Raw genomic sequence first — 26962 nt, 5'->3', positions numbered from 1 at the left:
TGTACTGGAAAAAATAAATATGGAAACCTATTAAAACTTAAGTTAGAATGTAAAAATGCATAGTAGTTATGAGAAATTAAAATATCTTATCATTGAAATGATACATATAAATTAGAAATGAAAAAATATAAAAAAGATAAAGATAAATGAAAGAAGACAAATGGTTAATGTTTAGTTATGCAAGTAACTAAAGTGTGTGTATGTCTGTATACACATATATACACATAGATGTAGTACTATGGAAAGGTGACTATTCCTCATTTGTTTATCTCAAGTCGAAACGGTCATTAAATACACGTGGTCTTAGAACAGTGGACTGACACCCCCCCCCCCCCCCCCCCCCCACAGTCCAGACCTCAACCTCATTGAATGTGATTGGAATTACTTGGATTGTGAAAAGCAGTAAACGATGCCACCAACTTCTAAGACTGAGCTTTTTAGCTAAAGTGTGTAATATACCCCTGCAGATTTCTTTGAAAAACTGAAAGTGAGTCTCCTGAAAAGAATAAAAGCTGTAATAAAGTTAAAGTGTGGACACAATAAATGCTGAAAGAAATGTTATTATATTTAATTGTTGAGGCTTTTGTGTAATTTTCTGTTATGTATCGCTGCTGCCAGAACAAACCTTGTATCTTTTTTTTGCTGTTTTTCAGTTTTTGATATAATTTTAAAATTACCTGCTGCCCTTTACATCATTTCTAAATTTCATGATGAATGAGCCAAAAGAAACAGCCCAAAAATGCTTGGAAAAATGTCTGGTTCCATTGACTCCCATTAAAATTGAAGTAGGTTTTTCCCTTCTCCTGTAAAGTTACCATTTTGAGATGCAAGGTTTTGTTCCAACAGCAGCGATATATCTTCACTGCATTTTGTCCTGGTGCTGAAAAATGAATAATTTGTATTTAACAGCTGTTTAAACTGGAAATTAAATCAATGAAAGGTGGTCTTTGACTTTGGTGCTGTACTGATCACACACCTGCTCAAATGCCTATTTAGTCAGTGGTTTAGATATATTAGATATATAGCATGTGCCATAATGTGCTTAAACCGTAGCATTTGCAAACAAATCATGTACGCATGCATTTTATAGATAGACACATAAACAAGTCACATCTAATATTAGTATGACTCATGCCTACCCAGAGGAATATGCTTCCTTCTATTTCAGGATCTCTAAATTGCCTAATTTCGCCAGTTTTGTAAAATTACCCCTTATATAACAGCTACAACTGTCCATGTATTATGCATTTTATCCTTCTCGTGACGTCACAAATGCAGAACACGATCACAGAGTCACGCAGGCCCTTGACCCTCACTAATGTGGTTTTGCCGAAGAGGATTGCTGTATTTTTTCCACTAGATTTCATACGTTCCTGGTTTATTTCCCCAGGCATTGAGTGTTGTTCTCGTTGTTTTTTTCCAAAACATGTGTTCATGTTTGCGTTGTATACTCTTTACATGAATGAGATTGATTGTTCATTGTGGCCTGTACTACGCAGGGCTTTTCCACTGGAATGAAGTGATAGACTGCTAGAGGAACTGTCAGTGGTGCTGAAATAGACCGTAAATCCTGTGAGCAGCACTTTCACAATTGCGCTTTAAATCAGAGAGCACTGGCAGGTTTCTTTGCTTTCACTCCTCTGGCATAACAGGCATGGGCAAAACAGCCAGCTTCAGTTCCTCTGGTAATGTACAGTACTGCGCAAACAGTGGGGAAAATTAGATTAAAAAAGCTTTTTAAATGGGCAGTAAGAATTTATTTGCTCAGAGGAACAACAATCTGAGGGGGAAAAAAAATTATACAATAAGTAGTGGTTGTGTGTATGTCAGTGTGTTTAAATATTTTCAAACCTCTCCTCCTGGAAGAAGAGTATTAATTGTACTCATCATTCAGTACCTGATCTGGCTAATCAGTACTTCATTAAATTAAAAAAATGGAATTTGGAATGGCCCTGTGATGGACTGGCGGCCTGTCCAGGGTGTATCCTGCCTTCCGGCCCGATTCGGAATTTATTCATCTTCTATGAAGGGTCAGTCCAGATAAAGTGCTACCGATAAGTCTTGTTACTTTTTACTGTGTTTATGTTTGTTTGTAATTTGTAATTATGTGACTATATGTAATGTCATTGCTTTTTACAGGCAAAACACGCTTAGTGCCAAGATACATTTTCTGTCTGTGTGACATTCATTGAGCTTCCTTTTTTGTACCTAAACTAATTGGCCTTTTCATCCATAACACTGACCATATACATGTCCTTTGTAGTTTTACAGACAGCAGTAATACCAGCATGGAAGTGTATGTAGTGTTAGTGGATGTACGTCAGGTTACTTTACAGTTGCTTTCCTTTACAGGCCACTTTAGTAGAAAGGCCTACCTTGTTGGAACACCAAGTAGATGTACATTTACAGACTATAGCTCGTCTGTATAGCTGTTTTCTGTGCATCATCCTTTAGTCCTCCGTTTTCTGACCACAGGGCCACTGTTGGCTGTATATATTTTGTTGTTGGATCATTTTCAACCCAGCAGTGTCATGAAAGTGTTTAAAACTGCAGTAGCACTGCTGTGTCTGATGCACTCGTACCAGCACCACACCCACTAACTAACATGCCAACATCATGACAGTGTGACAGCAGTGCTGAGAGTGGTCCGCCGGTCAAATGATATCTGGTCAGTTATGCTCCTGTAGTGGTCCCTTTTCCCTGATGGAGGGGGTAGAGAGGGGCTTCTCTATTGTGCAGCAACAGATTACAGATTACTGGTTACGGTCAGTAACTCTAAATCTGCAAAGTCATATGTGAAGGTTTGAACACTCCAGTCAAATTACGTTTTGGTGACTTTCTAAGTGAAAATTAGTGAACACATCCTTTATAGAGGACACACTTAAATATGAAGTGTGCTTCAAATTTTAGTGCTCAGTTCTGTTTATCTGTGTAACAAAGATTTGATAAGGGGTGCCCAAACTTTTGCATGTGACTTACATTAAAAGTTTTATATATATATATATATATATATATATATATATATATATATATATATATATATGTGTGTGTGTGTGTGTGTGTGTGTGTGTGTGTGTGTGTGTGTGTGTGTGTGTGTGTGTGGCCAATGAGTGTAAATACTATGTGGATGTACCTAATAAACTGGACACTGTATTTGGAAATGAATTGGCAATATGGAAAATAATGAGTGCACACAGATAGTAATAGTCTCTCTCTCTCTCTCTCTCTCTCTCTCTCTCTTTCTCTCTTTCTCTCTCTCTTTGTCCCTCTCTTGCTCATACAGAAGTGGCTGAGCTCCCTGAGCTAGATGAAGAGATTGACTTTCTCTCCTCCATCATCACCAAACACAGAGAGTCTGAGATGAAACATACAGGTAGCAGAACACGCACATCATTATTTAAAATATATAAGATATAATACTCAGACAAACACACACAGAAAGACCTGCACACTTAACTTCAACAGCTAACATGGCGTAACAGAAATCAATGAGAAATAAATTCTCAAACTATTTAAATAAGGCGATTCTGCCATTTGTCTTGTTTTAAATAGCTTGAAACAATTCCCTTTGTCATTTAAGCTTCTTAATCCCTTTATTTTCTTCCATAGCACCTTCTCAGGTTGCTCCTAAAGTGAAGGAGGACCTCTCACAGCTAAGAGGTCACTACAGACCAGTAGCCTCTCCTAGCTATGCCCCGACAGGACGTCCTGTATCCAGCGCACTGACCACGTCATCACCAACGACCAGCCCAAGCTCTCCTAGCCCCAGTCCCAGGCCCGGTAGTCCCCTGTTCTCAGCAGTGCAGAGCGCCCCCATCATCATCCCCTACCCCTCAGAGGACCACTCTTTCATTGGTACGTTTTCCTCTTTAACCTCTGAACCTACAGCTGCATTATTCAGCTATTAATCACAAGACGTTATTCAGTGACTGGTATAAATTATTCATTGACTGTTAGGAGTGTAAATCTCTGACCTCACACTGTTTCAGTTCCTTTCTTTTCAGTGATGATTCAGTGCTTCATGAATTCTCAGATGACACCACAAGTTATTATGATTTCAAAATTATGTTTACAATTACACTGAATATTCAAGTGTGACTGAAGGAGCGATTTCCGCAGAAGTGGGGTACACTCATGCAAAAGTTTGGGTGTTCCTAATCCTTTTTATTTTAGGTTACCACATCCTCTACAGAGACCTCACCTCTGCACCTTTTAATGTACAATTACATTTTTATCTTTAACAAATTGGCCAAAAGAACATAAAATGTGGCTTGTGCAGAAGTTAAGGCACATTTAATATGTTAAAAAAGAAAGAAATTGTGTGCTAAAATTTGCAAAGAAATGCCATATTTATGCATGTTCACTGTGGAGCATGTGTTAATTTATGTTTACTTTTTTGCCTAATTTGAAAAATTCATGATAAACAGGTCAATAGACATGGTAAAGAATTGTCTTGGTACATTAACTTCCATTACAAGTGTAGGTTTTGTTCTGATAGTGATGTTATACGACAAACAAAACAATACACTCTTTCATTTTAGATCAGTAATTTTATTTTGGCCCAAAATTAGCATAAAAGGCAAATTTCCATTTTTTTGGTGGGCAGCAAAGTAAATCTTGAAGTTTAAACAATTATTTGAATTGAGTATTCAAGCAATAAGATCACAAGAGGCGATCAGTGGGTGGGCTGTTTTTAGGGAGGACATGACCTGTGGTAAAAATATTGTCTCTAGTGGCTTATAGTTAAATATACTGCCATGTTTAGATGTGTTCTCAATAGACCATGTGTTCATTTATTTTCACTTAGAAAATCCAAAGTGTGCTTTGTCCAGGCGTGTTTACATTTTTGCAACACAACTGTAATAGTGTTTAATTCATTAATTTGAAAATGAATTTTGCTCACCAAATGACCACTGCAGTGATGATGCTGATTTGCGCCTCACTGTGATTTCATGGGTTAGCTTTAAGCCAACATTACCACATATTTGTTTTCCCACACTGAGTTTAATATCAACAGCATGGGCTTTTTGAAGTGAGGAAGAAATTCAAGGAACATGTTCTTTTCTTTTTATGTATCAGTTTTATATTATTTAATCAATAGTTTAACACTTGACACTGAATATCAGTGGAGGGGAGGTTTAGCCTGTTAGCTGCCTTTTAGCTTGTTTAGCCCGTCTTTTGGCCTAGTTGTTAAGGAAACAAGTTGTCATGGTCCAATTGAGCATCACAACAGTCCATTCACAGCATACAGACTTTGTGCATTAACACGGGATTCAGTTGTTGTGAAGCCATCATAGGTGAGCATATATCAAGTGTGTTACAATGGCTTCAAACACAGCTATGAAACTAGACTGCAGTGAATGAGACACTGAAGTGTGGTTGCTGAGCATTTAATGGTTTGTGTGGAAACATCTGCTGATTCTGACGGGTTCCTCAGACTGAATCTGAGATCAATGAGCGGAAAAGATGGTTAGGAAAACATCCACCTCATAATGTGTTTGGAGTTCATCTTTGATTTACTTTTCAACACTAATATGTTATTAATGTTTCCATAAATACAGATGTTCCAGTTGCACGGCTATAATTTATTACTGTTTGTTTGTAACTACTTTAATTAACTGTCTATTTCAATCTCCCTCTCTTTCTCGTTGTCTGTGTTCTCTCTGCAGTTATGACAGGAGTGTGTCTCTTGGTGGGTTCAGTGGCCTTGGTCCTGGCTGGAGTGTGTTGGGTCAGGTGAGGTTTCGGTCTCAATTTGTGTGGAGTGTGCACACTATGATACATAAAACATTGGAAAAACAACATCAAAAGGTTTTCAAGCATGTCTAATTAGAGCAGCAGAAACTGTAATTGAACAAAATGTGATCAAATGCATGTAAAGGCAGCTGGTCATGCTGAATTTTCTCTGACAGGATGCAGAGAGGAAGTCGTCTGGCTCAGAAAGTGGACTATCCAGCCTTTGGGGTGATGAGCCCTCATTCTTACGACAGCACCTCTGTGAGTGAAAAACATATAAATAGAGATAGAAATGTACAGATATACACATATTATGGAACAATGCATTTACCTCTTGCTCTTGTTCTTTCTCTCTCATTATCGGCTTTCAGTCTGGAGATAAAAAGTTGGCCCAGAGCGCTCAGATGTACCACTATCAGCATCAGAAGCAGCAGATGTTGTCTCTGAAGTGAGTAGATATAGAAACGGCATTACAACAAATAGCAATCACTCCACACCACTTCACATCTGAGCCCCTTCCACATTCCACTTCCACATTTTACCCTGCGAGTCTCAATCCTCAATTCCATTTTAGGGCCCTTGTACAGAAAGAAAAAAAAAAAAAAAATATATATATATATATATATATATCTCATCACATTCTCCATCAATCAGAAGAACCATTTCACCATTTCAAAGAGCCCTTTAATCATGCAAAGGGAAGAGCATGGTTCCATATAGAAACAGAGTATTCATGTTTCTATATGGAATCATTTTCTTTACTAAAGAATCCTTAAAGAACCATCTTTTTTAAGTGTGACTGACTGTTAGGGCTGTTTTTTTGGACATGGATTAAACCTACTCTAGGATTAAATTGCCATGCCAGTGGTATTTCACCATTAAAATACAATTTTGTCTAGGCTTAGGCTTAATCTGGGTTAGACTTAATTAGGCTTAGATTGGCCATCAGAGTGTAGGATTAGAGGTCTGTTTAAGGTTAAAGACAGTATCTCAAAACATCTATACTGGACCGTCTATTAAATGCTGGCTTGACCAGGATACTGTCTTCATTGTTTTTGATGTCGTAGAGTTTCTGTTATTATTGCTAATTGTTCTTCTCTATGTTCAGACAAAGAGATGAACCCAAGATCCCAGAATCAGGAGCCACTTCTGATGAGGAGAATGAGGATGGAGACTTCACTGTGTATGAATGCCCTGGGCTCGCTCCAGTAAGTAGAGTTACTGTATGTGCGTGTTTGAGGGTAGATCTCTCTAAGGGTGGTCTACCATAGGGAACTTCCCTGCAGGTAGAATCAATGCTATTATTTGTCACCTACAGTGACATACAGTGTGTACCCGTGGTGTATCCATGAGGGGTAGGCGGCGGGGTGAAGGTGACCAAACTTGGAAGCCATGCCCCTTCAGATGTCCCACCAATGCCAACTTCAATGCCAATGAAAATATACAGAATATAGAGTTGCTATGGTCAAAGCCTCTGAGTTCTTGCGTCCTCATGACGTTTTCCACCTTAAATAAATAAAAAAGCTTTCCTTAGCTCAGAGATCTTTAGCAAATGCTATTACTGAGCTGATGTTCCGCAGCTCCATCTCCGATCATGTAAAAATGCAACCATAGCGAGAGCGTAGTTGTACTTGAACATAGTAAAAAAAAAAAGTTCATTACTTTGAAAAAGGTGCGCTGTCAGATCCTATAGTAACTAACATTAACCAGTTAATTAAAAGCAATCGTGTGGTGGGTTTAATGTTCAGCTTTTTTTTTTTCTCGATTATGATAAAGGTGTGGGTCATTTTCTAGCTGTTTACCTAAAATAAAGTTATGTTAACTTGTGTATGTGTATGTGTATGTGTAACTAATGTTAGTTGGCCTCACTACAGCCATGTCTCTGAATCTAAATGCTTACCAGCTGGCCCTCTCAACCTGTAACCAAATCCCTTCTTTGACTACATTCAGATTCCAAGCCTCATTGCTTAAATGTTTTTTTTGCTCAAATCCGATCTCTCTGACATGATAGTTCACACTGGATTAGGTAAGTGATTCAGATCTGTCATTAATGTGAACAAAAAAGCGTCCTGAAAAGACCCGCATGCGCACAATTCATGTGAATGAATCATTATCAAACAAACTCATGAGCAGAACGAGCCTTCGCTGCAACGATAATCAACTCTGAGCTGTTCATTATTAGAGTGAGACGAAGACAGAAAAGTCTTGTTTTTCCACTCTTTACAGGCTTTAACTTCTGTTTGGCACTGCTGCCATGGTAACGCTGAATGATGGCACATGCACAATGGAAAAAGACATGATTTCTGATCTGAGCGTCACGTTAAGGTCACATGGCCACGAATCAGATACTTATGCAATCTAGGACCACATATGAAAGTGGCTCAGGTCGGATTTGTGTGTCCACACAGCTCTGAAAACATCAGATCTGAGTCACATTAGGGCAAAAAATCGGATTTATGCCACTTCAACCTGGTAATGTGAACATAGCTTTTAATAAAATCTTCCTTTCTCTCACTCTAGACTGGTGAGATGGAAGTGAAGAACCCTCTGTTTGATGACTCCACCCTTAACCTTCATCTTCACCTTGATCTTCAGAGGAGTTACAACTAAACCAGGACGTTCTTGCACGATCACGCTGAAGATACCGCGATCAAATCACCCCCTCAACCATACTGACGTTTTCGCCAGTTACCCTCTGGACACTGGTCGCCATGTGGAGGAAAGCAGTTGAGAGATGAAAGAAGGAAAGAGAAGACTGCATGGACAGCACAGACTCTTGGTGTCTTGTGGGCAGCTGGTTCATTGTTGTAGAGTTCGCTTTCTCCTCCTGCTCTTTCTCCTCTTCAACCTTCATCTCCATCCAGTGTTTATTTATTTATTTATTTATTTATTTACTGACTGTTATGTCTGGTGTCTCTAGAAAGTGAACTCAAGACACAGTCAAGTGGGTAATTAACTTGTTGACCTGCCTTTTAAACACAAATACACCTGCACAGATACCAGATACCCCACCCCTAGCCACACTGTTCTGCATGGTGGCTTGTTCATTTTCTCATGAACTGAGCATTTTGTCAGATTCTCACTGTTGGAGTCCTTGATACACTGCCAACGTTTTGAAGCGAAGGCCTCTTTTTTTCTCTGTTCTGTCCGGTATGTAGCGCTTAGCAATGCTTCATTTTTTCATCATAGATTTCATCATAGATTTCAGCCCTGCAACAGGAAGATATGCGTTTGTGTAACCTTCAAAAGTCGTCAGTGTACCACAGCCTTTACAGTATATGCACGCCTCAGTATAGACCATAAAGTGCATGGCCATTCAACTAGCCATTCTCATCACCATGGACAGCTCCGCCACATGGAGAAACATCTGCAGCCGATCCTACCGTCTGCACTCGCCAGCTCCAGGAATCCTTACTGGACGTTTCCTTTAGGAAAAAAAGGCTTTAAACTTTGCACACTCTCAACTTCACTCGTTCCTTCAAAGCTTGAAGGACAAGCACTGCAGTACCGAACAGAAGTCTGATCAACTTAAAGCTATTTATCTGGACAGTATGATATACTCACTTAGAGAAATGTTAACATTAGCATAAATGCAACTAAACACAAGTTGTGCTGTTCTGGACAGTGTGGGACAGCCCAGGATTTTTAATCGTCCTCCAGTGTCTGCTCTGGCTACGGAAGTTTTCATTAAGTTAAATTAAAATCAGGTGTGCTGGTGGTGGAATTAAAGTCCATACAATTGGTGGAGCCACTGGATCAAACTTGGTCTTCTAAATATCACATAGCATTTAGGATTGATATCAGTATCCACAGATATGTCCTTTTAAAAAATTCAAAAAGATTTTTAGATTTGACCAATAGTCACACCAATATTTATATTTATTGTGCTCTGCATAATCTTTAGGCGACCCTGAGTTACTACACCAAAATGTCTAGAATTGTATTCTTTTTACTGCATTTGTAAAAAAAATAAAACAGTGCTACTCCACATAGCTAGTATAAGGCAAATCCAGGTAGATTTAGTTACAATTTCTTTGTTTTATTTACATGATTATGTATCAGCATCAACAGATTATGTACTTACAAACATCAGATATCTGCATTGACTCACTGTTTCCCTATTTTTGCATCCTTAACGTCAATGCAGTTGCAGAAAACGAGATAATGTTTTTACTTTCTACTGTATACATGTTTGTTTGCGTTAATTACAATGTTATAAGCCATTTTAAATGTACACATTGCCCAGATAAGTAGTTTTAAACCTTCTGCTCCCAGGGCTCAGGTTCAGTATCAGGTCACTACCCAGCCATCCTCTCTGCCTTTTATTTGTACAATATTGTGAATACTGTGCAATGGAAACTGAACTCATGCATAGAACTACTTGATGCTTAAACATATCAAACCAACAGATATTAGATAATATCCCATATGGGTAGAGACATATGGGCATAACGGATTTGAAAAACTAGAGAGTTAGAGTGTAAAAAAAACATGCAACAGAATGTTGACTTGCAGTACATGAGGTCTATGTATGTATGAAGAAGCCACACTAAATATGTAATTTACATATGTCACGTTTCTTTCTACCAAAGTAGAGTCAGTGATGGTATTTTTTAAGAAGCACCAGTTGTGGTTTTAATATTTTCATAATTGTGCACATATGAATAACCCTAAATTATGATGATGTAGCCTTTGTATAGTCCCGTATGGTCCTACTATGCATGATCTGAAGCTGTGGAATGGTAAAGGGAGTTGGTATGCATTTATGGTCCTTTGCAAATTGCTTAAATAAACCTATACTTACAGTGTGCCCTACGTTTGAGTTGTGCTTCAGGCAGATGCTGCTGAACTGAACAGGCGACTGTATGCTGAACGCTGCCCGGCTTGTGTACAGTGTACTGTATTTGTACAAACGTTCTCGTCTCTGCAGTGGATTTTTCTTTGTGCGTGCTGATATTACTCTCGGTTCAAGTGTTCACTCCTCGCTGGTGCTCACGAAAACTGCTAACAGTAGCGAGATTTCTGTGGCAGTCACTGTACCCTCTACTTCAGTCAGGCTGATAACAAGGCCCTTGATGACAACACAGTGGATTTCCTCCAAAACGAGGGAGGAATCTTTGGTATGCAAAACTAAATAGTGGGACCAAATATAACACAGTTTTACATATCGCTGCTGTCACAACGAAAGCTTGTATGTCCAAAATGATAACTTTACAGGAGAAGGAAAAGCATGCATTATTTTCAATGGAAGTCAATAGAACCAGACTTTTTTCCAAGTCATTTTGGGCCGTTTCTTTTGGTCCATCCTTTATGAAATTTACACACAATATAAAGGCCAACATGCATTTTCAAATTATGTCAAAAACTGAAAATCGACAAAATGGAGATACAAGGTTTTGTTCTGACAACGAGATATGTGCATCATTTTGTATATACATATACATATCTCTCTCTCTCTCTCTCTCTCTCTCTCTCTCTCTCTCTCATATGTGTATATATATATATATATATATATATATATACACACATCTCAAAATTGACAGTCTAAAAAAGGACTTTAGACCTTTCTTATTACCTTCATAATTAAGTGTCTTTTCCTTTTGGTTTTACCTCAGTAGCAACAGTACGATCAGTACATTCACTCAGCTGTCTTTTTTTAACCCTTAGAGGCCTAACAGTGATAAGAAAAGCAAGGTATAATGGTCTATTTTGACATTCATTATTTCTCACTCATAACTCAGGTAAAACGAGCAGAGAAATTCTGTTGAAACTGCAGATTCTAATCTTTCAATTCACTTAAAAAAAATAAAGGGGAAATGCTCGGTTTATATGAATTCAGTCAAAGTCGCCCATTGCAGAAAAAAATGGAAAGTGCAAGCTCAAAAGTGTCGACACAGAATGTGAAGTGTAATAACAGTGTAATTGTGAAGTTACATAAATGGTAGAACAAGCAGCATTAATACTTTTTAAGTGTTTCTCTCTTGAGAAGAAACAAACAGAATAAAGAAAGGAAACGTTTAAACAGGTCATCACTCAGTTTTCTTGCTAGTGTTCTCAAAGTGATTTTCAATGTAGTCATAACATGAAGGGCAACAGGATGGGAAATATATATATATATATATATATATATATATATAGATATATATATAGATATATATATAGATATATATATTATAGAGTCAGGGAAAACCATCATCTACATGAGCCAGCACTGTACATTTTGGTCTGACATATACTAAAATATACCTATTTTCAACGAATAAGTGTAATGTTTAATATGCATGTGAAGAATAGAATATTTTGGAAAGAAAGAAATAAATATCTCCAGTCATTCAAATGGTTTGGATATGTTATACTTTATTTTATACAATAAGGCAAACAGATGTGTTAAAAGCTCTGTGTGATGTTGCTGTAGCTTTCTAAAATCTCATATTAAATGTTTGTCACTGTCTTTTTCTAAAATTAAAAACATTAAAAATGAATTCTCTCTAACATTTTTGTTTTTTATACCCAAGAATGATTTTATTGGACAATGTAAGAATGTGACATCACTGCCATCTTCTGGCCAAAAAACAGGAATGAACTTTCTGCAACATTCATTTCTACTTTGGCTGAATTTTTTGTATTGATTTAATTAACAGTAACTTTTAGATGACTTTTTGCCGTAAATTACAAGAGTATTGTGAATTCTTAACAGGTTATTGTGTAAAAAACGAACAAACCCAGACTTTTGAAACCTAAAATGGAATAGTGTTTTTAATCCTCCGACACTCATGCAAAAAAAATGCAGTCAATAATTTTGATGACAATAAAACTGTTTGATGACAATAAAACTATGTTTAGAAAGATGAACCTATAGTTCATATACCAGTCAAGTACTGATGCTCTTGATGCATCAAGGGAGTCAGTGATCAAAAATGAAGGAATTGTGGTGCTATAATGAAAATTAAGGGAATTTTAAGTGGTAAATGTTTCTACAAACAGTACAAATACATTTTCTTATGTATTTTGGTCATTTTGGTCCAAAAATTCAGGCAATTTTTATACTTTATGAAAAAAACATTAAAATTACACACAACAGTAAAGCTGTAGTCTTATGTATTTTAACCTTGTTGGTCCAAAAATGCATTGTGATTTTTTGGAGGTATTTGTGTGGTAAGTACTTATATAGACCACACTGTGACACTTTCTAGTGATTTTAATGAAAATAAAAGAATATTTACAGAAAGATTCACCAGGTTTTGCGAACTGATTTTGCTGTAACAACTTTAATGCATTTTCAAGAAAAATCTGCAGCATATTTGATATAATCCACCATGTGGAGACATTTTCCATGAAAATGAAGGGAATTTAGGAACAGTCCAAAAATGTGCTGGTATGTAAGACTATAGTCTTAGCTACTTTGATCATTTTGGTCTTTATTATAATGCTAAATACTCCTACAGAACCTTTTCCATTCATTTTAAAGCAATGATGGTTTAGGTATGGATAGTTTTACTGGACCAATAAAGATTTGTCTCCATGTAAAAACTGCAACGTTTTTGACATAATCCACCATGTGGACACATTTTTAAACAGATTTAACAGATTTTTTTCATGAAAGAAATGAATAAAAAAATACACATAACAGTAAGACTATAGTCTTATGCATTTTGGTCCAAAAATTAAAGGTAATTTTTATACTTTATGTACATGATAAGTGCTTATATAGACCACACAGTGACACTTTCTAGGTATTTTACTAACCTTAAAGCTGTATTTTCAGAAAGAGAAGCCTATAATAAAGACACTGACTATTTAGCTGTACCAATGAAAGTCCATTGCCAAGACGAATGTGCAATAAATTTGATATAGTACCCCCAAGATGACATTTTCCTACACATTTAACTGTGGGTTCATGAAAACAAACCAGAAAAAGGGTCTAAAAATGCAAACATCAGTAACTGTAGTCTTAGATGTTTTGGCCATTTTGGTGCTAAAATTCACAGTGAATTTAATGCTAAATTTGGGCGATCAGTTCTCCTATAGACAGTGCACAGACATTTGCTGATGAGGTTTGGTACTGATGGTTTTGCTGGATCAATAAAGGTTTTTTTTTTTTTTTTTCCAAGGACAGTATGTAATATATTTTACACAATGCACCACATGTGCATATTTTCAAACTTACACTGTTCTTCAATGATCAGGGGTCCCACTGAACATTTTAGGCATAAAATAATAGCTAATTAACACCACTGTTTCAGCTGTATTTGATATTTACAATAGAAATCATGTCAATTTTAATGGTCATTCATTTTATTTAGCCTGAATCAATCAAAAAAGTCTTAAGTGTGCGTAAGAGTGTGAAAGTGGTCCTGGATGTAAGGGAGCATAAAGCAAATATCTGGACAAATATGCTTACATAAGCAAAACAAAAATGCAGCCTCCAATCACTTTAAGTCATTGAGGTCAGCCTTATGACAAATCACAAGTGCTTTGTTTGTTTGTTTGTTTGTTTGTTTTTTGGGCCACATTAAATAAAGAACCAGTCAAGAAAGCTGAAAGTATTGGCAGCTTCAGGCGAACGCTCAGAACTAATGGAGGACATCTGAGTCAGGAAAACTGGGAGTTTCCTGCCCAGGTACTCCTAAATGTTACTAGAAGCACATTTCATGTCAACTGTTCAGAGATATGAAGGCCTTAATGGAAGTATATTGGTCAAGGGTGGAGAATAAGACAAAAGGACTCACATGACCAAAAACTGGACAGTTGTGGTGTGAAAGACAGAGCAATGCGTCAAAAATTGAAGTTTAACTGCTGTGCTTTGTGTGATGGTGAGGTGGTGGTCATGGTCAGGGTTGTTTTGCTGAATGACAGATTCGGTGACCTCAGTTCTACTGCTCAGGATGACCTGGACAGACAAATCAAAGCAATAAAAACACCCAGAAGGTCCTCCATATCTAGAAATTCCAGGACAGTCTCAACTTTAATCAGAAATAAGAAGTAACAATTAAGATACACTAATATCAAACATCAGTGAAGTACTGTAACGCTATATGAAAGTCATGTTAAAGGTACAGAGAGAAATTGTATAGTTTAATACGCATTACTGATTACAATAGACAGAAAATGTCAAATCAATAAACAAAAAGACAAAACTTTCCTAATCAGTTTGCATCTTTTTTTGCTGGGTTGAAAATTTTCCCCATAAAGAGGACGTTTTTAGTTTCCCGGTCAACAATAAAGATCATAAATGGGCGATCGAAGACTAGAACTGGCGTATGAACCCATGACATGGGCATAAAGCCTACTCCAGTCACCGCAGTTGCAGTGGCCCCAGTTTCATCCACATCCAGACTAGCTTGATGGTCAGCCTGAGGACAAAATACATTGTCGGTTAGTTGAGATAATCCTTTATTAGTCCCATGACAGGAAAATTCACAATAAAGCAGTTATATTTCACAACCAACATAGGCCTCTATCCCCCAACCCTGAGGATAATAGTCCACTGAGCAAACCAGACAACTAACCAAGCAACTGACAGCACCCAAGCAAATACTCTGCTGTTTCATAACTCCAGTACTGTCAGCAAGGTTTAGAAGGATCTGCTACGCAGTGAACCTTAACCTTAAACGTCCTGCTGTCTTTGTTTATAAAACACTTTTCATTCTAGCTACAAAACTGATATTTATCTATAAAGGTCTCGAAGTAATTTTACCCAGAATATAAGAAAAAAACAGTAAACAGCTGAAATGAGGTTTAAACGAGAAAGGAAAACATGAAATTTATGAAAAGGGATAAAATGAAGTAGCATTACCTGTAATCCTGATTTGTTCCCTTACCTCAGACACGAAGAGATTTTCCTCAGAAGAAATCCCAGTGAAGTTAGCTTTGTTTGTAAACATGTCTGCCATTCCCATTCCCGTCAGAATATTTTTCAAGGAATATGATGTTTTTAGGGACAGCTTGGGTACATATATCTCAAACTTTCTGCAGATTAAGAAAAATGTATAGTATTCAGCCATCAATGATTGTTGATGAACGATTGTTCAGCACAATTATTTATAAATGACATCAGCACAAATGTAATCAATTTCAGGAATTTTTTGCAATGCGTACAAATCTCAAATTCCCTTCAAATGAAAATTACCGTTTCATCGCCCATCTCAGCCACTTTACTATGTGTTGTGTAGATATAGTCTCCTCCAGAGCACTGAGACCCTTCTCTGGGAGAGCCAGCATCATGGACAAAGAATCATTGTAGTGGAGAATAAGGACTTGTGCAGAAAGCTGCTGATCATAATGGGCATCAAAGTAATCTTTATTATACATCATTTGAACTGGAACAGTAGTTTCATCATCCAAATGGAAGTCCCTCTGTTGAGTAGATTTGGGGTCGAACGGGATGATCCATTTACCTGTAGTTTAAAAAATGTAAATATTCATTGTTATGAAGGGCATAGTCATCAACATGATACAACCATAAATGTGAGAGTGAAATCAGACACACTTACCCTTGAAATATATATAGCTGAGCAGGTACATGATTGTTCTGGAATCCAGATCTTCAATAAACTTGCTAATTTTGCCGCGTGTCTTTTCACTGACGTACTTGTTTATCTGCTCAGTGGTCTCTGCGGTTTTGGTGAAATCAACAGAGAAACCATCTGAAAGGTAGAAACGCTTCATCTTCTCCAGAAAATCAGCATGAGGCTTAAAAGTGTCCTGGACGTAGAGAGCAGTGCCAACCTCCAGATCCACACCTGTCCTCTGATTGAGGGTCTGTAGGAGACTGAGGAAGGCCTGGTGCACCTCCTCACTGGTCAAGATGGAACTGTTGAATCCAAGGCCACTGAGAAGCTGCTCATGGGTCTCACCAGCTGCTCCTAAAGAAAGGGCAGCCAGCGCCGTGGACACGCTCAGTGGAGAGAAGAACACATTCCTGGACTGGGACTCCGGCTGTGCCACTATGCTTTTGTACAGACGGAAAGCGAAATCGTTGTTCTTCTCAAACATCTGTATGTTGTTTTCAGTCTCCTGTTCCAGAGCTCCATGTATGCCGGTGTAAAATAATGCTGAAAAAAGACAAGTCCACAGGCAGAGGATGTTCTTTGCCATTCTTCTAGAGACAAAAATGACACATTCAGCTGTTATTTTATATATATATATATATATATATATATATATATATATATATATATATATATATATGTATATATATAAATATGTATATGTGTGTGTGTGTGTGTGTGTGTGTGTGTGTGTATACACTTTTTAAAAGCCGTATAATGCTTCTGCCTAATATTTTTAGAAGATTCCTCCATTTCCATCCATGTTACACTTTTATTTAATTGTTTTCATAAGTCAAGCCTGACTTTCTATTAAATCCATTTGCAAAAATCCTGACTGCTCATTGGCTTTTTCTTAATGATGACATTTCATCAATAAGCAACTGGGTGTAGAGTGAAGCAATATGGATGCATACATATCGCTGCTGTTGGAAGAAAAGCTTGTTTCTCCATTTTGGGTTTTTTTTTCCGTTTTTTTTACATAATTTAAAAATACCCATTGGCCTTTACACTGTGTGTATATTTCATAAGGAATGGACTTAAAGAAACAACCCAAAATTACTTGGAAAAACGTCTGGTTCCATTGGCTTACATTAAAAGTAAAGTAGGTTTTTTCCTTCTCCTGTATATATATATATATATATATATATATATAGGAGATATGAGGTTTTCTTCCAACAACAGTGATACGCATTTTGTATATATTGCATACACAATGATCATTTTAATCTTTTGATCATTAAAAGGCATAGCATACTAGACCAAACACTAAAAATACAATGACATCCATGCTGCATTCAGATTAGCATCTGCCTTTCCACTGCAGCAACTTACACATACAATTGCCATACTAAAAACTGTTTAACCCTACCGGTGCTAAATTTGTGTATTTTCATTGACAATGCTCTCTATTTTTCACCCTTTGGCAGAAAACAAATTACAAATTTATGAAAGCAAACGTGCAAAACTTCACAAGACACATTTATTCGGTTACTTGAACAATGCAGTCCTTTGTAGGCAGCAGATATGTTTGGACGTATTTTTGTGGGAGTCGTCAAATGTACATATGCCTTAAGGTGCAAATCAACGTAAGACTTTTTAAATGTCTTCTAGTTGAATAAAATTGTGAAAAAATTCAAGAAACTCACCCGTCAAGTAGCTGCAGCCGCCTTACCCAAACACATGCACCTCTGTAGATGATAAGTAAGTGCTGTACTGTGTTAAATTTGCACAGTAACCAACCTTTACACTGTTTACTTTCTGTGTCTTGGGTCTAAATTCATTGTAATCATTAACAGCCACACACTGGTCAAACGCTGTGGATATGAGGGTGCATGCCGATGAGTTGCCCCTACATACTGATAACTTCAATGCTGAAATAAACAGAATCGTTTAGATGAGTATTTTCCGCATTATCCTAGACAACTCTTACACTTATTGTTAAGGGTTGGGAAGTGGGGGTCTGTGTTTTCTTCTTTAAATAATCTTAAAATAGAGTTTACTAGAGTTTATTACCCCTCATGCAGCTCAAAGTCATGGTCTCCCATGACTCCTGGGGCTTTCGTGCAGATAGAGTCTGAACTATCCAACCCGTTCCACTCCCCCTTATCTACATCTAAAACTCTTCTGTTGTGCTTTGATTAAAACAGGCACATTACAGAGAACACACTTCTGCACAAATTTAATGCACAATTAAGAGCACACTGCATGCACCACATTGCATCACATCAATCAAAAAGGGGCAGTCATGGGCTGGAGGTTAGATCCCCAGAGCCGACAACACATGACTGAGGCGTCCTTGAGCAAGACGCCTAACCCCCAACTGCTCTCCGGGCGCTGCAGATTGGGCTGCCCACCGCTCCAGGCAAGTGTGCACACTGCCCCCTTGTGTATCTGTGTGTGTGTGTGTGTGTGTGTGCACTCACTAGAGTGTATGTGGTGTTTCACTTCATGGATGGCTTAAATGCGGAGGTGAAATTTCCCTGTTGTGGAACTAAGAAGGGTCTCTTAATCTTAAAAATGAAAAACTGTTGTTAAACTTGACATTTATCGAGTCTCCCTGCTGGGATTTTATGGAAGAGATCAACTACATGACGTTGTGCACCGGATTTGGGGTGGCCTTCATTGTTAATTTGATAAATTTCACATACTGGAAAAAATACAGTATAAACAGGAGCCAAGGTTTGTAACTTATCAAGGATGTGTGCTTATTTTCACCTAGAAAGAGCAACAAAATGTCATTTGACCAAGGGTAAATAATGAAGATGGTAACAGTAGCACAATAAAGGACAGTAGTTCAATAGAAAGTGTCCATTTTAAGAATTGACTGCATACTCACACCCTTTCCTCGCAGCACACAAAATTCCTCAAACTATGTTTCTCCGTGATTTGAGAAGTGTCCTTTGGACACTGTATTCCCTGTATTCTTTGTGTGCACTGACTGTTTCTCTCTCCATATCCAGGGCTATCAGGAGGGAAAAGATCTTTCACAAATATTTCTGCCCTCCTCCTATAATTGCTTGATGGAAAAAAGTTCATGATCACAATGATACCTGACCAAGTCTGATAGACATGATTTAGTCTTACGTTGTTCTGTCAAAAAACTCCGATTTTTATTATTATTCATGTTTACATATATATTTACATATATTACTAACACTACATAGCCAAAAGTACATGGACACCTGAACATCACACATGTTTAGACATCCATGGCCATAAATATAGAGTTGCTCACTCCTGAGTGGGGAGTGAGCAATTCTATATCTCCTCCAGACCAAACCATGTTCCAAACCAGGGGCTCAGTCCTGCTGGAACAGGAAAAGGCCTTCCCCAAACTGCTGCCACAAAGTCGGAAGCATTGAATTGGCTAGAACATCTTTGTATCTGCAGCATTAACATTACCCTTCACTGGAACTAAAGGGCCGAACCCAAACTCTGAAAAATATCTCCAGACCATTTATCTGACATTTACTGATGGAGCAATTTGTTTTGGTAGCCAGCATTCTCCTGGCTTCCTCCAGACCCATACTCACTCATCATATTGCCAGGTAGTGAAACATGATTCATTACACCAGAGAACATGTTCCCACTGCTCCAGTGGCCAGTGGTCGTGCTTTACACCACTCAAGCGGACATCTGGCATGGCACATAGCGAGCTCAGGCATGTGTGTAACTGCGCAGTATGTAGGAGACAGTAAAAAAGGTTATGTGTAAAAAGCCTAGTCACACCAACAAGGACTTTTATTGAGAAATTGATTGAGGAGCCATGAGTCATTGTTAGTGAATCATTTATGAAAAATCTATCACAATCCCTTAATGAACCAATACTTTCTGCTGTTTAACCATCAGAACTGCACTAGAAAAGGACAAAGGGAGACATTTTGGTTATGACAGAAATCTTTAGAACTTTACTGTGGTAAATCAGGATTTGTTACAGTGACATTATGCAGGACTGATGCGATTTTGATGCACCAAAGAAAATCACACACAATCAAAAAACAGTCCCAAAGCCCTGTTACAATGTTACTCACAGAAATAAGAGTATGGTCCAGTGGTCTCAGCCCATCTCTACTGCACAGCAGTTATGCACCTACATGCATTACTCGGCCCCATCTTAAAGAGACTCCTTTTAGTAGCTGTTACAATCACCACAACCAAAGGATGCTCCTTGCCATTTTTCTACAGAGGGAAAAAAAATACAAAACATTGTCATTTTGTCTGTTAAAGCTGCAAGTGCAATCCAAGAAACTCACTTGTAAACTTGCTATCTTGATATCTATATCACCAAACTCTTACAGCTTTGTTGAGGGAGTAGTTTGCTAAACTAAGTTTAGTCCTCACCATTTGATCTATTCATTCATTGTTCCTGAACTTTGAGCAAATCTTATATTTTCTGCTGAGCAACATCTGCTAAGTTTGATCAGTCAAAGAATAATTTGTTTGTTTGTGTGAACTTGTTCAAGTTTACTCTCATCGTTAAAGGGATCATTCTGTTAAAACACAATTGGCTTATCAGAGGGAATTTTCCATCCTACACAAGTACAAAATCTGATGATTGTAAATTCTTCCTGTGGCAGTATCCATCCCGAAGTAAGTATTGCTAAAGTCCGGCCTTTTTCCTCCTATGGCAATGTGGAAATGCATCTGTAACAATCAAAACTGATTACTGTAATGTTGTTTGCTGAACCTCCAGAGTGAACAAGGCACCCCCTGCAACTTGTTAAATATGCAACAGATCAGAAAATTAGGATATACTTTTGTTTTATCCTTTTTTTTTAAATCTAGCCTGGCAGCTGTATATATCAGTGAATATTTGTCTTTCTGCATGGGCCCTTAAATCTACAGATACTGACCTTCATGTCAAAAATACAGTAAACAGCCAGATGTAACATATTAACACATTGTTGTTTCAGTGCTTTGAAAACACGGAACATCTGCCTTTTTCTTTATACACTATTTCAAATGTACTTAAATGTGTACATCTGTTCTACAGGAAGGAAATACATTACAACATGGTCAACAAGTCTTTCCTACAGTTATTACATTGTTACATATTTAATTCATGGAATAAATAAATTCAAAGTAACATTTTTTCAGTATAGTTCTCTATATCTACTATGACATGCTCACAATATTCAATCATCAAGACTACTAGTTTAATTGGGACATTGTGAAATGCCAAAAAAAAAAAACCTCAATTAATAGTAAATCCTGCATGATCATTTGAAAATGCTACAAAAACTAAATATTGTATGTTTTACCTTATTAACTTTTTGCAACACTTTACAAAAAATGTGTGATGGCAACATGTTTACCACTGTGTTACGTCATCTTTTTATTTCTAACAGCACTTTATACTTATTTGTGACATGATTTTATCCAGTTTTGAAAGCAGAATGTTTTGCAGTTCTTCTGTTCTATGATTTCCAGCTATGCAACTGTACAGGGTCTTCGTTGTCAAATTTTATGCTTAGTAATGCGCCACCCGGTTTCAGTGGGCGACAGGTCTGGACTGCAGACAAACCAGTCTACCACCTGTACCCTCTGATTAAGCAGCCATGCTGTTGTAAATGTGCAAAATATGGCTTGGTGTTGTCATAATGAAATAAGCATGGACCTCCCTGAAAAAGACGTCATCTAATAAGCAGCATTTGCTGCTCCAAAACGTGTTCAGCAGTAATGACGATTCCAGTTGTGCCAGTTACCCCCTAATACCCCCTCATGCCATAGACCCTGGCTTTTAAACTTTACAATACTAACAATTTAGATGGTCCATTGCTTCTCTCTCTAAAAGGTTCACTCATCAGAACACAACACAGATTTCCACTGTGCATCAGTCCTATTCAAATGAGCAGCAGCATTTCTGGATGTTGTTGACTTATGGCTTCTGCTGTGCATAGCAAGTAGGATTACGTGCATTTTTGGAAGCACAACTTAACAGTGTTTATTTTTTAATGCTTTGCCAAAGTATTCATGAGCCCATGCTGGTTTTTTAATGCAGTGCCATCTGAAAGGGTTGAAATCACAAGCATTCAGTTGTGGTTTTAAGCCTTGCCCTTTGTGCATAGAGATCTATCTGCATCTCCTGAATCTTTTGATGATGATGTGCATAGTAAGGGGTGAAATACCAAAATTAATTGCACTCGCTCACTAGAAAATTATATTTTTAAAGTGCTGGATTTTTTTGATGATGCATTTTTGGCAAAGTGGGAACCTCGCCTTATCTAAGTCAAGTCTAAGTGCTTTTTACAATTGATGTCGTCACAAAGCAGCTTCACAGAATTCCAGTAAAGACAAAGTTTTAACATGAATGTAAAACCCCCCAGGTGAGCAAGACAGGGGCGCCAGTGGCAAGGAAAAACTCCCTCAGAGCTGAGGAACAAATCTTGGGAGGAACCAAGGCTCACAAGGGGGGACCCATCCTCCTCTGGTCAAACTACCTACAAAGTGATTATACTACTAATATTAATAGCAGTATTAGTAGTAGTAATAGCTAGGAGTCCATGAAAACCTCAATGTAGGGTGGGCAGCTAGTCCAAGGCAGGTGGCGGTAGCTGGGGCGTGGGAACTGGTCTGAAGGTGGTAGCAGGAGAGACCGACAGTCAGTCGTCCTTCAGTGTCCGGCCGGACAGGTTTAGATGTAATGGGAGAGTTTAATATCAATGAGAATTTAGATGTGCATCGTAATAACTGAAGGTGTCATTACTGGCCCATAAAAATGTACACGATTCCTACATTAAACAAAATGCACACTACTGTAGTACCTGATGACGAATTTCAATGTTCTCCTCAAGGGCCCCGTCACAGAACTCACAGGGAGTCGCCACACTGTCCTCCAGTAGTCTGGATGATGGGGCTGTATGAGAGTGCGGAGACAGAGTCAGGCAGCGTGGTTAATGACTATCACAGCCTTTACCAAACTGCAGAAACTCCAGGTTATACTAATAACTGGAAAAAAGTTTCAAGCAAAGAGAAAATACAATACACAACTACTTGTACAAATAACAATCAATCAAGTGCACTCATCTAACCATTCAGAAAAGAAAATCAGATCTGATGGAAAAACATCTACAAATAAGCCATTGCTAAGGGTGCAAAAGACTTACCATTCAAAATGCAGAGGCTGGACATTTGAGTAGTGGAAGATATGAAAAGGTGAGTCAAAACTCCCACTGCTATAATTTTAAGATGATTTGGTTGTAACTCAAAGGGATCCCTCCATCTCAAGGAGCTGCTACAGAACAGCTGGCAAGACTGAAACATGTACTTATTCATTTTACCTTCGACTTATAACAAAACATTGTGAGATACTGTCATGAAAAAGTCATGTACAAGGTGCAGAGAGAAAGAGTCTTATCGTTTTTATTATTTTTTATATTTTTGGTTTCTTGCTATTTTAGAAAATGTTAATCCAATAAACAAAGAGACAAAACTTTCCAATGTCAGCTCACATCTTATTTTCTGGATTGACTATCTTCCCCATAAAGAGGACAGTCTTTCTTTCCCGGTCAATTACAAAGATCATAAATGGGCGATTAAACTTAATAACTGGAGTAGCAGACACTGACGCAAACATAAATTCTACTCCTGTCACAGCGGTTGCAGTGGCCCCAGTTTCATCCACATCCAGACTGGCTTGATGCACAACCTGAGGAAGAAAAAAGATTTCTAAATTGATCTGAATATCGGAGTTAATGATAGAACTTTAAAATAACTGTAAAACAGTGCTTTTCTAATCAAGCAAGTCACTAGCTGCATGAAACCCCAGGGTGATCTGCAATGGAAAATTTGTTTCTTACCTCAGAAACGACTAGTTTTTTACCAGAAGAAATCCCAGTCAAGTTAGCTTTCACTGTAAACATATCCGCCATTCCCATTCCAGCCAGAGTTTCTTTCAGGGAATATGAGGTTTTTAGGGAGAGTTTAGGGATGTAGATCTCGTACTCTCTGCAGACAGAGAAATGTTTGTTTCTAAATGTGTGCCCCATGAAGCTTCATAAAGATGAGGTTTTCAGTGAAACAAACTTTTTGCCTTCGAGGGCCAAAGTGTAATGTCTAGTGGGCCAAGTGGTAAGATGATGAAACAATACACAAATAAAGAAGGAAGGTAGTCCTCAAATACAAAACATTTTAAATTTGTGTTTCGAATAACAGACAATATTTTGTCACTACAATATTTCAAGAATGCAATGTAAAAACAATAAAAATGGAATAAAGTTAATTGAACATAACATTTGTTGGTTCTGTCATTGCATGAAGGGGTGAGGGTAACTTTTGGGTGGGCCAAAAATCCTCCTCACAGGCCTGCAGTCTCACTTTGGCAGCCAGGGTCTATGCAGAACTTTGTAAAATGGAATCTGATATTCAATGAGGAGCAGATTGCAGGTTTCTGTCAATGCTTTTGCAGTCAGGTCTTTCATGTTGAAGAGATCAACTACAGGCTTTCAAAGGCAGAAAAGAACTCTCACTCCCTATTGAGAATCATAGAACTCTGGACAACCACTCTTTTACATTTGGCCTATTTTGCCTTATAATGGTCTGTAACAAAAGTCAGTTCCACTAATCACTTGCTGCATTTAGACGTATGCAAAAGTTTGGGCACCGATATTCAAATGACATTTTGTTTATTTTTTATCACATCCCCGAAAGGGAAAACTGTAAATGTACTTCTGTACATTTTGATGAATAATTACTGTTTATTTGCTGAATTTAGTACCTGAGGAAAACATAACACTTAAAAAGTAGCCTATGCAAACGTTATGGCACACTACATAGTTTATATTTTATTTTTGTCCAAAATTTTATAGTCAGCAAATAAATTGTGCAGCCATTTGTTAAAAATGCCATATTTAACCTTGTTCCATGCCGAGGATGTGTTCACTTACATTTACGTAGAAAATCAACGAAAAGACATTTCAATGCATTTTGTATACAGTTGTCATATGTATGTCAAACATTTCAAATATAGAAAATAAAAACTGATAAATAGACTCAAATGCAAATTACCGTTCCTCCATCCTTCCCAGCCACTTTACTATGTGCTGTGGTGACACAACCTCCTCCAGAGCACTGAGACCCTTCTCTGGGAGAGCCAGCATCATGGAGAAAGAATCATTGTAGTGCAGAAAAAGGACTTGTGCAGAAAGCTGCTGATCATAATGGGCATCAAAGTAATCATTTTTATACATCATTTGAACTGGAACAGTAGTTTCATCATCCAAATGGAATTCTCTCTGCCGAGTAGATCTGGGGTTGAATGGGATGATCCATTTACCTTGAAAACATTTTAAAATATTCATATTTATCATTATTATAGACAAACTTTTATTTGGACAACTGAACCATCAACTTACCCTTGAAATATATATAGCTGAGCAGGTACATGATTGTTCTGGAATCCAGATCTTCAATAAACTTGCTAATTTTGCCGCGTGTCTTTTCACTGACGTACTTGTTTATCTGCTCAGTGGTCTCTGCGGTTTTGGTGAAATCAACAGAGAAACCATCTGAAAGGTAGAAACGCTTCATCTTCTCCAGAAAATCAGCATGAGGCTTAAAAGTGTCCTGGATGTAGAGAGCAGTGCCAACCTCCAAATCCACACCTGTCCTCTGATTGAGGGTCTGTAGGAGACTGAGGAAGGCCTGGTGCACCTCCTCACTGGTCAAGATGGAACTGTTGAATCCAAGGCCACTGAAAAGCTGCTCATGGGTCTCACCAGCTGCTCCTAAAGAAAGGGCAGCCAGCGCCGTGGACACGCTCAGTGGAGAGAAGAACACATTCCTGGACTGGGACTCCGGCTGTGCCACTATGCTTTTGTACAGACGGAAAGCGAAATCGTTGTTCTTCTCAAACATCTGTATGTTGTTTTCAGTCTCCTGTTCCAGAGCTCCATGTATGCCGGTGTAAATTAATGCTGAAAAAAGACAAGTCCACAGGCAGAGGATGTCCTTTGCCATTCTTCTAGAGACAACAGAAAAAGGATGTTTTGTGAGAGTTGATCTCTAGTAGTTTCAGATGGATGGAGTCGTCTCACTGAAAACTGACGGAAAGAATGAAGCGTCCAAATGTTATTAGCTTCAAAGACGCTGTACGCTTTCAACTGCTTTACAATTTCTCTCATTTTCCTAACTTTAAGATTTACTGCATTTATTTTAATAAAAGTACAAATTCATGAAAATTCAAGAAACCTACCTGTCAACTAGCTGCAAGTACCTTTTCCAAACTCTTGTACTTTTGTTGTTTGAGTGACTTCAGCGTTTTGCTAAATTTACATAGTAACCAACCTTTACCCTGTTTATTTTATCTTATCTAATCGTCATCTCCAACAGACACTGGAAAACAAATATTGTGGACAGTTACTGGAAGGTGAAACATCAGGACTGTTCAGACGTCAGTTTACCTCGTCCTCGTCTACATCTCTTGCTCTTTCCTGTCCACCCACCCACACACCCACACACACCCCTTCTAAGCTGCTTCTCCCTCTGGGACACGGGGGGAGCTGGAGCCTATCCTAGCAGTCATTGGGCAGAAGACAGGATACACCCTGGACAGGTCGCCAGTCCATCGCAGGGCCCCCTCAAACACATGCTTGATAAATGAAGTGCTTGATAATCTGAAGTTTAATCAGGTGTTAACAAATTCTTAAGCTCCAAATGATGTAGTACAGGAAGGTTCA

At 38.0% G+C, this 26962-nt stretch overlaps 3 protein-coding genes across 5 annotated transcripts in view; 1 reads left to right on the top strand and 2 right to left on the bottom strand.

The window, feature by feature from the left end:
• Positions 1–10546, top strand: part of npdc1b (neural proliferation, differentiation and control, 1b) — a 48555-nt gene extending 38009 nt beyond the window's left edge. Inside the window, exons 3-9 of the mRNA XM_017691238.2 lie at positions 3284–3373; positions 3610–3855; positions 5670–5736; positions 5913–5997; positions 6108–6184; positions 6845–6944; positions 8257–10546. Coding sequence (XP_017546727.1) covers positions 3284–3373; positions 3610–3855; positions 5670–5736; positions 5913–5997; positions 6108–6184; positions 6845–6944; positions 8257–8346 — 755 coding nt within the window. The 3' untranslated portion in view covers positions 8347–10546. The remainder of the gene's footprint in view (positions 1–3283; positions 3374–3609; positions 3856–5669; positions 5737–5912; positions 5998–6107; positions 6185–6844; positions 6945–8256) is intronic.
• Positions 10547–12474: 1928 nt separating this feature from the next.
• On the bottom strand, positions 12475–18550 carry LOC108423722 (hibernation-specific plasma protein HP-55-like). Of its 2 annotated transcripts, none has more exons than XM_017691240.2 (5): positions 17933–18550; positions 16230–16837; positions 15866–16133; positions 15558–15705; positions 12475–15089 (listed from the first exon to the last, which is right to left on the bottom strand). In XM_017691240.2, the coding sequence occupies exons 2-5, from the start codon at positions 16831–16833 to the stop codon at positions 14883–14885; spliced, it is 1227 nt and encodes a 408-aa protein (XP_017546729.1). In that variant the 5' UTR covers positions 16834–16837; positions 17933–18550; the 3' UTR covers positions 12475–14882. The 2 variants fall into 2 exon arrangements, with proteins under 2 accessions (XP_017546729.1, XP_017546730.1); XM_017691241.2 differs by having other exon boundaries at positions 16230–16834; positions 17933–18157.
• A 5074-nt stretch (positions 18551–23624) lies between these two features.
• LOC108423723 (hibernation-specific plasma protein HP-55-like) lies at positions 23625–26586 on the bottom strand. Of its 2 annotated transcripts, none has more exons than XM_017691243.2 (5): positions 26479–26586; positions 25640–26247; positions 25293–25560; positions 24086–24233; positions 23625–23934 (listed from the first exon to the last, which is right to left on the bottom strand). In XM_017691243.2, the coding sequence occupies exons 2-5, from the start codon at positions 26241–26243 to the stop codon at positions 23734–23736; spliced, it is 1221 nt and encodes a 406-aa protein (XP_017546732.1). In that variant the 5' UTR covers positions 26244–26247; positions 26479–26586; the 3' UTR covers positions 23625–23733. The 2 variants fall into 2 exon arrangements, with proteins under 2 accessions (XP_017546732.1, XP_017546731.1); XM_017691242.2 differs by having other exon boundaries at positions 25640–26326; positions 26479–26580.
• Positions 26587–26962: the final 376 nt, after the last annotated feature.

Source organism: Pygocentrus nattereri, chromosome 20 (genome assembly GCF_015220715.1).
Source record: "Pygocentrus nattereri isolate fPygNat1 chromosome 20, fPygNat1.pri, whole genome shotgun sequence".
In the NCBI taxonomy this organism is placed as follows: Eukaryota; Metazoa; Chordata; class Actinopteri; order Characiformes; family Serrasalmidae; genus Pygocentrus; species Pygocentrus nattereri.
This window is presented reverse-complemented; position numbering and strand designations above follow the sequence as displayed.